This window comes from Nesoenas mayeri (assembly GCF_963082525.1).
Source record: "Nesoenas mayeri genome assembly, chromosome: Z".
Taxonomy (NCBI): Eukaryota; Metazoa; Chordata; class Aves; order Columbiformes; family Columbidae; genus Nesoenas; species Nesoenas mayeri.
In genome coordinates this window covers 35,981,142-35,993,758 of record NC_137542.1, presented here as the reverse complement: position 1 = coordinate 35,993,758, position 12,617 = coordinate 35,981,142, and the positions used below count along the sequence as shown (strand labels likewise).

Here is a 12,617-nt window from a genome sequence, read left to right as displayed (position 1 = left end):
TGAACACTTCCAGCAATAGGGCATCACAGCTTCTCTGTGCAATCAAGGACAACAGAAAGAGCTTTTTCAAATACGTGGCAGATAAAACTAACACTAGAGGCAATGTAGGCCCACTGATGAGCAAGGTGGGTGCCCTGGTGACAGAAGATACAGAGAAGGCAGCGTTACTGAATGCCTTCTTTGTCTACTCTGCTGGGGGCTGTCCTGAGGAGCCCTGTACTGCTGAGGCCCCAGAGGAAGTCAGGAAAATGAAGGAGTTTGCCTTGGTTGATGAGGACTGAGTTAGGGAGCAATTAAGCAATCGGGACATCCATAAATCCATGGGTCCTGATGGGATGCACCTGCGGGTGCTGAGGGAGCTGGCTGAGGTCACTGCTGGACCACTCTCCATCATCTTTGCCAAGTCTTGGGAAACGGGAGAGGTGCCTGAGGACTGGAGGAAAGCAATTGTCACTCCAGTCTTCAAAAAGAGCAGGAAGGAGGACCCGGGTAACTATAGATCGGTCAGCCTCACCTCCATTCCTGTGAAACTGATGGAACAACTTATCCTTTGTGCCACCTCAATGCATATCAAGGACAAGAGGGTCATTAGGCGCAGTCAACATGGCTTCACCAAGGGGTGGTTGTGCTTGACCAACCTAATTGACTTTTATGAAGACATAACCAGGTGGATAGATGATGGCACAGCAGTGGCTTGACTTGACTTCAGTAAGGCATTTGACACAGTCTCCCACAGCATCCTTAGAGCTAAACTGAGGGAGCGCAGTCTGGATGATCAGGTAGTGAGGTGGACTGTGAACTGGCTGAAGGAAAGAAGACAGAGAGTCGTGGGCAATGGGACCAAGTCTAGTTGGAGGCCTGTGTCTAGTGGAGTACCTCAGGGGTCAATACTCGGGCCTGTATTATTCAATATATTCATCAATGATTTGGATGAGGGAATAGAGTGTACTATCAGCAAGTTTGCTGATGACACCAAGCTGAGAGGAGTGGCTGACACGCCAGAAGGCTGTGCTGACATCCAGTGAGACATGGACAGGCTGGAGAGTTGGGCAGGGAAAAATTCAATGAAATATAACAAGGACAGGTGTAGAGTCTTGCACCTGGGCAGGAACAACCCCAGGTTCCAGTGTAAGTTGGGGAAGGACCTGTTGGAGAGCAGTGTAAGGGAAAGGGACCTGGGGGTCCTGGTGGACAGCAGAATGACCATGAGCCAGCACTGTGCCCTTGTGGCCAGGAAGGCCAATGACATCCTGGAGTGTATTAGAAGAGGGGGTGGTTAGTAGGTCCAGAGAGGTTCTCCTTCCCCTCTACTCTGCCCTGATGAAGACCACATATGGAATATTGTGTCCAGTTCTGGGCCTCTCAGTTCAAGAAGGACAGGGAAATATACAAAGGGTGAGTGTCACGAGGATGGAGCCAGGCTCTTCTTGGAGACAACCAAAGGTAGGACAAGGGGTAATGGGTTCAAACTGGAACACAAGAGGTTCCACTTAAATTTGAGAAGAAACTTCTTCTCAGTGAGGGTAACAGAACACTGGAACAGGCTGCCCAGGGGGGCTGTGGAGTCTCCTACTCTGGAGACATTCAAAACCCACCTGGACACCTTCCTGTGTAGCCTCATCTAAATGTTTCTGCTCCAGCAGGGGGATTGGACTAGATGATCTTTCGAGGTCCCTTCCAATCCCTAACATTCTGTGATTCTGTGAACCTGTTCCAGTGCCTCACCATCCTCATGGTGAAGAGTTTCTTCCTTTCATCTAAATCTACTCTCTTTCAGTTTAAAGTCATTACCCCTTGTCTTGTTACTACATGCCCCTGTGAAAAGTCCCTGTCTGTCCAGGTAAAAATCCTTCATATGCACTGTGCAGCACAGCCTAGACCTCAAGAAGGATTTGGTTACATATTGAAAAGCCATACATTACAGAACACTCACCTGCAAAAGAAAGATACGGAAAAGCAATTTTCTCAATTACTGCCTAAGCATTTTTCAAAATTAACTTACTTTGAAATATCTTGGCTGTCATGTTGCCATGGAAATATGACATTTCCAATAGCTGCCCGGTAACTGTAGACTCCCAGGAGCCCAAGTGCCATAGCAATTTTTGAAACCAAGGAGCATCTTCTTTGTACCAGAAAGAAGACCATAAGTAGAGAGACTGCAGCCAGGAAGGAGAGTTCAGATTTATGTTCAGAGCTGGGAAAAAAAAGCAAACAAAAAAATCCATTCAAACCACTGTAATTACTGCTAAATACATTTGACATAGCCTTAGCTACAGCATTGTATTTCCAAATTAATCACTGCACTGACATCTGTTACAAACTTTCCAAGAGGTATGATAAAATATTCTAGTATTTTTAGAAGTGCAGTTTTATTAATGAGTTTTTCTATTCAAGTATGTATGTTTAAAAGTGTAATTATTGTGTTCCACGACATACTAGTTATTCAGCTAATTATATAAAAACTGAGCTGCATGTTGCATAATGGAAAACAGTCTCATGCTTTTAAACTAAGGTTTTGTTATTTACAGACTTTGAAACAGTGCATTTTGCTTATACCACAGGATTTCATTCTCTAGAGTAGGGCAGCAAAGATTTTTGCATTACTGAATTACAACTACTCTCTCTTTTTAAATAACTGCACATGTATTTTATTTGTTTAATTTCAGACATAAAAAATATTACCTAGCCAAAATGGCCAGAAATATACTTACATAGTTTAAAATACACACACAAACACACCAGCACAATATGATTCCCCTACACAACTACAGCACCTTATACTGGATCAATACATACAATATAAAGACACAAAATTTGCATCATGGCTAAGATAACAGATACAGTTTGTTTGTTCCCCTGCATCCTAAATAGGTAACACTCATTCCAAAATCAAGGGCATTTAATTGAGCTTGCTGCCGACATTATGTATTTAAATCCACAGTGGTATCAATTAGCACTGCAAAATGTAATGGGGTAAGGTAAAGATCTGTACTGAACTCCTACCATAGCCAATATGCAACTGCAGAAATCCCACTGTAATCCCAGAATTGCTACCCCTTTCCTGCTGCAAATATTCCCGGTATCCTAGATGACCTAGAACCACTAATTCTGTTAGATTTACATTCCATTAAGAAGATCATGTAGAGTAAAAGAGTCAAGGGCTCCACCTTCTGTCTTCCACACTTCAAAATGCCATGATAAAAAAATCACTAGCTTCAGTGAATTGACAGTGAGGTTGTTATCTGCATTAACTCTGATTGCACTTAAAAAACTTGAGTTTTATCTTTGATTTAATCAAAATTATAGTATTTCAAAAAGGTTTACTTTCATATTCCCTAGTAAATGTCTTATCAGGAGTTTCACCAATAGCTCTTTCAACTGCCGTGCCTTGAAAGTCACAGAGGAAAGGATATGGGGCAGAAAAATTGTCCTGTTAGTTCTCTCTGCAGTACCCAGCCAAGGACTTCATACAACTTGACAAGACTCCCAAGACATGCACCACTCTTTCCAGACCAGTAGAGGAAAGTGAGAGGAATAAGAACTAGAACACTACAGGAGACAAAACGTAGTCCTGATGCTTCTCCTCACTATTGTTCTTCCTCTACAGGAAGAGACAAAAGCTGTAAATGGATTGCTGCAGGAGCCTGTGAAGATAGTGCACATACCATACCTTCTGAACAACACAAAGAACTAATTTAGTGCCCACTGCATCTTTCAAATGAACTTTTGTGGAAAATATTAAAAGCTTTCAGCTGTATTCACCTTGGCTGCCCAATGTATGAAAGTGAAATAAAACAAATCAGGCATAAATAACAGTACATCATCATCACCATCTTTGTTTCTTAATCTAAACTCATCAATGCACTTCTGTTAAGAGACTCTTGCAGACAAATCTAACACAGCAACACAAAGATTAAAAAAAATCCAACGCATTCTTACCTGTAAGAAATAATTGCTGGTGCTATATGAAACAAGACACTCACTAATAGCTGCAATTTCCTACAGTGAACATTTGAAATCATATTCTAATCCCCCAAAAAGAAAGAAAACTCTAAGAGAAAGCCCAGTGGACAGCAAAGGTGTGTTCAAAGTCATGTGCACATCAGTCACTAATGGTACATTCTTGACTGCTAGTACAGGGACTTATATGCAACTCATATCCAGTTTTTCTGGTAACCGTCCTCTGTGATTTCTGTTTTGTATTTTTCTGAACCATGTCAATTTGTTGCAAAATACCAAACCAAACCAAACAATCTACTCCAGTGTTTCACAGAGTTTGCTGAAGAAACAATAAAAGGATTTATAGCAAGTGAAGTCAGGTCAGCATAAACCACTGTCACGGTTTAGCCCCAGTCAGCAACTAGGACCAGACGGCCACTCACTCAGTCCTCCTCCATCACAATAGGATAGGGAGGAGACTTGGGAGAAGGGGAGAGGAAGGCAAAACGTGTGAGTTGGGATAAAAACAGTTTAACAGAAAAGCAAAGAATAAGATAAATGACTACAATAATAACAGTGAAAGAAAATACAAAGCAAGGGATACATAATACAATTCCTCACCACTCAGAAAACTGATGTCCAGCCTGCTCCTTAGCAATAATTCCCTCCCCTGGCCAGCTCCCTCAGTAACATTTTGAGCATGGTGCCATATGGTACAGAATATCCCTTTGGCTAGTTTGGGTCAGCTGTACTGGCTGTGTCCCCTCCCAGCTTCCTGTGAAAATGAACTCTAACGCAGCCAATCCAGGAAAATCATCAACAGTTTCAAGGTTTTTCAGCCAAGTTTCTTACAGTTTGGCAACTAAGTGCATATTAAATTAGAGCCTATTTTGAAAGGAGACTGTAGTTATTGAGTAGAGAGTCCACCCATGTAGCAAAGTTCTAAATAATTTGATGTTCTACTCAGAAATCCAAGCATGAACATGCTACTCCGACCTTAGCTGCAATGTATTGCGTTTTGTCCAAACCACAAAATTGAAAGTGAAGAACCAATAGCTTCCTGAGAGAGAACCTGGGGAGGTGGAAGGGGGGGGGAAAAAAAAAAAAAAAAAAAAAAAAAAGAGCTTTGGCTATATGTTCTTCCTGTAAAAGCTTGTAGTCTACATTTTCATACTTCTGATATCAGTATGAAGACTGAAGACATTTCTTTCTACTGCTTTGATGTCAACTCACTACTGCAAATATAAGTACAGTGAAAGGATTTAAAAATGTGCACAACTCATATTTTAGGTGACTAAAGCCTTTTTTAATTGTTTACTTTCATTCTACAATGTAGAATAGAATACAGAGTAGTCCTATGGTATGCTAGCTTTGTGGGAAAGGACATTTGGGGATGGGTAAGTACATTATTAAAAGAAAATATTATCATCTTCCCATGTTGCTGCCTCTTACCACTTCACGCTGATGCTGTCTTTGACAGTTTCAGCCCTTCCACTGAGCCTTGTAGCAGTCCTGACACCGTCAGCTCTGACCAAGGATAACAGCCAAATGGAGCTAATGGAATACTAACTAATTAAAAAGAAAACCCAACTTCTGGGCAAATTCAGGGACTGAATGTTCTCTTCCACTCCATCTACTGTCTGATTCTCTTTTGCTTTTTTACCTCACAAAAGTTTTTTCTCTTCGTAGCAGAGTCTCTCTGCAAATAACAAAGACTGTTTTTCTTATTTCAGCACTGCTGAATGCATCATCATAGATGAATTCAACACTACAGATAGATTTTGTGTGTTCTGTTGCTTACTATTTTCCACGCGCAAACCTGGATAATAGTCTCTTTGTCTCAAATCTTGAGCCCTTAAGTATTGTCCAGATAAGCAAAATACTAGTCTGAGCATGAGGACAGATATCTAAAATGTCAATACAGGGTGACAAAAAAAGGGAATAGGTTGTTCAATAGTTTATCTGAGAGACAAAACAGAAGGTTGGCTAGAAAAAGCCTGAGGAGCTTTAACTCTAACAGGGGTACACACGATCTAAATAAGGTTCTAATTTTCTATTACTAAAAAATGTGCTATTAAGACATAAGTATGCAAATTAAACACATACTAAAAATAGAATAACAATCAGCCTTGGAGACTAGCAGTGCATTTTGGGCAGAGGAATAAGTGCTTCATGCAACTCAGCTTATCATCACCTTTAAATTATGCTATAAGGAAAACACATCTCAATTCTGATCAAAACACTAGGAAGACATCTCTTCCACCCTGTTCTCTTGTAAAGGAGAAGCAAAAAAGATGACATTAAAACCACCAATCAAAGAAAATGCAAACATGCTTGCCAAATAGGAATTTAGAGATACTCTACAAACCTCATTATGTGGAAAGATTTAGTTGTGTCATTGACTGATCTTTCTGAAACTTGTCTACTGAACCATTTCAGAACTAAGAACTCACCTACATGTTCAAGTCCAAAAACTGTGCACTTCAAATGCTGCTATGTGGGTAATCTTTTAACCCTACAAAGCAAGTGGAGTACATGTCAGCATGGTAACATATATTATATTCTCCTGTTAGGTTAAAAACTTCTCCATTGCTTTAAGTCAGGAGGTAGCTCCAGAGCAGCCCATGTCAGCCTGTGCCAGGGCTGCTAGGGTTCTGCTCCTGAGGACAACAGAAGTAGTTATATTAGTGAAAGGGAGAAGGCAGAACTGTGGCAGCCCCAATGACACATCCTCTCAGCCCCATAGGGCACGGCACTCTGGACTGCTCCACAATCTCTTTAAAGACCCCAAATGTAAAAAGTTTGAGAAAGAAGCAATAATTCACAATCAGATTTGAAAGGTAAGTGTTTTTTTGTAAGGAATGTTTGACAATGGCAGAAAGAAAAAACTGATTATGTCTGCAGCACTCCAAAAGATGCAGATACTTCCACATTTGTTTCTATAGGAATTTCAACAGTAGCAGTCCTGGCTTGCAGACACTAACCTTCCTGTATTCCTGTTACTAAGGCAACCTATTTGACTGTGAAGCTGGATGGTAAACCAGAGTGGGAAGTGATCCATCCGAATGCCAACAGTTTGCCATGCCATTTTGGGTTATTTTTCTGGTCACATCTGTTCAATGATTTAGTTCACCATACCAACGAAGCAACAGCTGTGCTGGTAAAATACAGTGCCAGTGAGGGGAGGAGCGAGACAGCAGGTACCTTGCCTTGTAAGGTAAGAGGTCCTTTCACGTACTGTTAGAACTAAGCAAGAAGTTGTAGCCTAAGCTATAAGGCTATGCAGACTAAGTAAGTCTCTTCTGCTTTTTTCAAGACCCAAGTAAATATACTTGATGTGAGGCAATAATTTTGTGGGGAAGAACCAAAATCTGGAAGTTTGGGGTTTGGTATCTACCTGCTGTACTTAGCCCTTACAGAAATGGGAGACAGACAGCCTTAGCAATACATTTGTGATGGCTTTATGAAGGGAAAGTAAAACTTAATCCACCTGGCAGACTTTTGTGATGAGATGACTAGCTCAGTGGAAGAACAGAGAGCAGGCAATGATGTTTATCTCAGCTTTAACAAGGCTTTTAACACCATCTCCTGTAACATCCTCACAGGCAAACTGACACAGTCCAGGCTACGAAAGTGGACAGTGAGGTGGACTCAAAACTGGCTCAACTACCAGGCTCATATGGCTGCAATTAGCAGCACAAAGTCCACCTGGAGGCCAGTCACTAAGGGTTAACCGCAGGGCTTACCGCTGGGGCCAATACTGTTTAACATCTTCATTAATGACCCAAACAATGGGATAGAGTGTCCCCTTAGCAAGGGGTCACACAATACAGAACTGGGACCAGTGGCTGGTAGCATTGGTGGGTGTGCTGCTACTCAGAGGCACCCCAACAAACCAGAGAAATGGCCCAAGAGGAACGTTATGAAGTTCAACAAAAGGGCAAGTCATGCGCCTTGAAACAAAAGCTACACACATCAGGACAGACCAAGGGCTGATCATCTTTTGAGAGATGGCTTTGAGCATCCTGTTAGACACTGAGTTGATCATCAGCCAGCAATGTGCCCTAGCAGCAAAGATGAAGAACAGCATTAGGGGCTGCATTATGAAAAACATTAGCAGTAGGCTGAGGAAGTTGTATCTTACCCTGTGCTCAGCCCTGGGTCCAGTTATGGGTTATCCAGTACAGGGAAAAATATGGACATACTGGAGCAAGTGCAGTGAGGGACTATGAAAATGATGAGATTGGAGCATCTGTCATATAAGGAGAAGCTCAAAGCACTGAGACTGTTTAGTCTCAAGACGAATGGGCTTAATAAGGATCTTACCAACCTGATTGGAGGCAGAGAGTACTAAAAAAAGATGAAACCATATTCTCCTCAGTGGTGCCCAGCAAAAGGACAAGAGGCAATGGATACAAATTGGAAAAAAGGAAATTCTGTTTAAACAGGACAGTTCTGGAGGGAGAAAGAAAACACATTGCCCAGAATATTTGTGGAGCCTCCATGCCTACATATATCAAAGACCCAGGGGGACAGAGATCCGAGCAATCTGGTATCACTGTGCTCTAAGTAGGGGGACCAAACCAAATCATTTCCAAAGGTCCTCTCCAACCTCAACATCTTGTGATTCTGTTGTTTCCAAAGACAGACGGGAATTCTACAAAACACAAATTCCAATTCACAAGAGAAAAAATAAGAAGAAACACTAAAATAGTGTCTTCTTCCCACTCCCTCCCCAACAACAACAACAACAAAAAGACTAAACCACAACAGGTGTGAAGAACCTTGCTTTACCTGAGTTGCTTGAAAGTACCTGACAGGCAACAGTGTTAGAGCTGGCCATACAGGATTTCACAACCTTTGTTAATAAATCAGGAAGCCCTAGAAGCACTTGCTCTAACTGCAGATTACATTCTATTAATACCTGTGCTATCTCCTTGAGTCTCCTCAGTTCAAGGCTCTGACAGGTTTTGCTGCTCTAACAGGCATACCTAGCACCAGAAAATCAGAGGTGGGAACACACTTAACTGAGACAGGATCTTTGGAAGTCCATGTGCGCACACACAATTTTTAGAGGGCTAGTAACATTTCCAAGTGTCAGTAAGCAATCCTGGGGGACCATACAAGCAAAAGCATGTCTCTGAAACAAACACAATTTTTCAGCTGCAAGAATATCAAGTCCTTGCTTATGGTATTGTGGCACTAGTACACTCCAAAGAAAAGAGTTTACAGTCTGAAAAAGACATCTGGCTTAGGAAGTTATTGGGCAAATAAACCTTTGGAAGATGCTCGAGATTAATTATAAAAATCCTCCCAGTCACAACAAATCACACATAATCCTGCTCATACCCTGGCTTAGCTCATAACGAAGCCATTCTGTATGATGTGGATTTAAGACTGGGAATATGATATTCCTTCCTCAATCCCTCACCTCATCTCAAAAGGAGGAATGCATGGTACAATACATTTGGTATAGAACCACTGCTTTAATGAGATAAATTCCCTCATAACTCTTATCTTTTAGCACTCATGCCTGTCACAGCAATTAGCTTTTTATCTGTGAGGCTGCCAATAAATAACAAGTCTCATATTAGTTCATTTGCTCATGTCTCTTCTAATGAATTATTTCATCTACGTGTTGTTAAGATGCCAGCAAGACATCTCTTTATCTTACACAGCACAGCCTCCCCATCTGCTGTCTGCAAAACCTTGACAAGTCAGTCACAAGTTATTGCTTCTCCATCGACCAGCTGAAGTACAGAAGAGAGTTCAAATATCAAATACTTTTTGGCCACTGAATAAGGACTGTAGTTCTTCACAATAATAAAAACTAGCAGAGAAAAGTCCTTCTCCAGTGTACTTCAAGTTGTAAAAAAATCCCTTTCTTGTTTATCACACTACATTCGAAAAATACCTTCCATTTTCCACCTACACATTAAATGTCTGTGATAGATAAAGAAGAATTATATGCACAGCATCTTCTACTGCAACTTCATAAAGCCTGGAATTGAACAGAACCTTCTGCCTTAATTTCAAGGCTTTAATTATATTAAGAAATTTTTAATTTCCCAAACCAGACACTGTTGACTTACACATGGAAGATATTTACTTTTTGCTTCTAATAAACCTATCGTGTATAATTGGCATTAATTATATAGGTCATGGTACATATAAACTATTGATGGTACACAAGGAATTACTCCTGCATGAAACAGTAGTGTGAAATTCCTTACGTTACTTCACTGTTCACCATACTTGCATGTTTACAGCACTTTCTAAACAGAGACTGTAGTGTATACGTATTTCATCAAACGAAGCACACATTAATTTCAAAATAAGACAAAGAATAACAATATATCAGATACCCACCTTGTCAACCAATGTCCAAAGTCTGGCCGATGAGCCCACTGGACACCTGTTTGATTCAAGGATCGAAGTAGCCGACAGCAAATAAGGATGATCCATGGACTTGCTAAGCTTATCCATTTATCTGAGCCTTTTATGAATTCAGCTGAAGAGGTGGTTTTGCCCAATTTTGAATTACTTGTGGCTAGAATGTCTATATTCTTGCATTCAGAGACTTCCCCAATACGATCAAAATTTTGTTTCACAGTGGTGCTATGCTGAGGGTCCCATTCTTTCAGAAGAAAATTATTTCTGCAAAGTTCCTGACACAGCACCAAACAAAGTGTATTGATAAGAAAATACCAGGTTTGATGTTCCTCTTCTATAAAACTGCTTGCTCCCAAACTCAGTACATGGACAAGTGTTCCGGTCACAATCAGCAGATCTATTTCTGAGCAGTTGGAACTGGACACAACTGGATTCTGCAAACAAACAAACAAAAAATATAGTATGGGTGAAAGCGTATAAAAATTTCACTTGTTTAAGCATTCATAATGTGCCTACAGCATTTTTTTCTAAGAAAACAAAATAAACTGTGAGACAAACTATTTCTGTCTTGACAAATTCCCAAAATTTATAAAAGAATAATTTTGATGTAGCCTATTTAGCTAGCATTGCAACATAATCATTCTTTTAAAAGTGACATTCTGTACAAGGGAAAAAACATTATGAATAATCATCACAACTGTACAGATTAAGATTCCCTACCACCCTGTGGCAGAAGGTTCAAAACAAGCTCTCTCCCCATTGCACATTCATACAAGTGAAAATATGAATCCTGCAGAAATCAAACTTGAGATATAGACAATAGGTAATTTTCTAATAGTTTAAATCTCAATTCAGTACAGTGGTAGCCTTCACTACTCAAATTAACAAAGGTTACTTGCAGACAGACTGATGGCACCCCTTAGCCTGCTTAGCTTGAAATGTGTCTTTCATCATAAAATCTACTTTAAACCTCACCCACCTATTATTTATTTCACATGCTGTGCATATCACAAGCCATAATATTCTTTGTCTAATGCCTTCAGTTTCCTGTTCACAGCAGCCACTTGGAATTGCTGCATCATCACTGCCCTCAATGATACAGCTAACAGAGAGCATAATGGCACGTGGAAGGTGAAAGCAGCTGGTTCATTGATGTTAAGAAGTGAGAGGCCTTTTCAGCTCACAGGCAATACAAAATAACAGGGAAAGCCATGAAAAGATCACACAGACACACAAACTTGATAGAGAAGCGCTAAGAGAGGTCATGAAGGTGACCAGAACTCTCCAAACATTAACTGATAGGCTATCAAGAGACCACAAGCATATCTTTGAAGAGCAGCAGCCTAGACTTCGTAACAGATAAGGGGGAAGTGAGAGAACATTAATATTATGGGTATCTTATGGCTCCTGTGGAACTACACAAATGCATTAAGCAATGCTTCAGGAAAATGTAAAAGGTGGAGAAGAGCAGGTGGCAAACAACAAGCTGGAGGCACGAGGCAAAGTGAGAGAAGGAAGGATGAAGGGGCCACAGACACATACAAGCAGGCACCAGTCAGTGCACTATGACTGAACCCTGTGCCTGACTGCTGCTCCTATTCTGTCTTATCAAATCTCTCTTTCTGTGAAACTCCACCTTTTGTCCCATCTGTGAGTACTGCAAGGTCTCACTGCAAGTAACGGGGGACAAGGCTGCATGTCAGCAACTTGAGACCAGAATGAGTAAAAGCAAATGCCAGCAACTGGAGCAGGTTACTGGACCCACATGCTTATAGAGCCAGTGACTGCAGGACGTGAGGGTCCACGTGTCAGAAACTGGAACGGAGACAACAGGCCATTGGGATTGTGTGCTTGAGGTGTCAGCAGCTGGAGGGACCAGCGTGCAAGAGAGGTCAGGATGTCAGGAACAGGAAAAACTACTATAGAATCACAGAATAGTTTGGGTTGGAAGGAACCTTCAAAGGTCAGCTAGTCCAACCTCCCTGCAATGCACAGGGACATTTTCAACTAGATCAGGTGGCTCAGAGACCCATCCAGCCTGGCCTTGAATGTCTCCAGGAATGGGGCATCGACCATCTCTCTAGGCAACCTGTTTCAGTGTTTCACCACCCACACTGTAAAAAATTTCTTCCTCACATCTAGCCTGAATCTCCTCTCCTTTGGTTTAAAACCATCACCACTTACCTTGTACTAGGCCCTACTAAAACGTCTGCACCTGTCTTTCTTGTAGCCACCTCTTAAGTACTGAAAGGCTGCAACAAGGTGTTCCCAGAGCCTTCTCTTCT

At 41.2% G+C, this 12,617-nt stretch overlaps 1 protein-coding gene across 1 annotated transcript in view; it reads right to left on the bottom strand.

Annotated features, from left to right (window-relative positions):
- PIGG (phosphatidylinositol glycan anchor biosynthesis class G (EMM blood group)) overlaps positions 1-12,617 on the bottom strand; it is a 94,280-nt gene that overhangs the window by 43,191 nt on the left and 38,472 nt on the right. Inside the window, exons 10-11 of the mRNA XM_080362773.1 lie at positions 10,309-10,766; positions 2,003-2,194 (exon numbers count right to left, since the gene is read on the bottom strand). Coding sequence (XP_080218899.1) covers positions 2,003-2,194; positions 10,309-10,766 — 650 coding nt within the window. The remainder of the gene's footprint in view (positions 1-2,002; positions 2,195-10,308; positions 10,767-12,617) is intronic.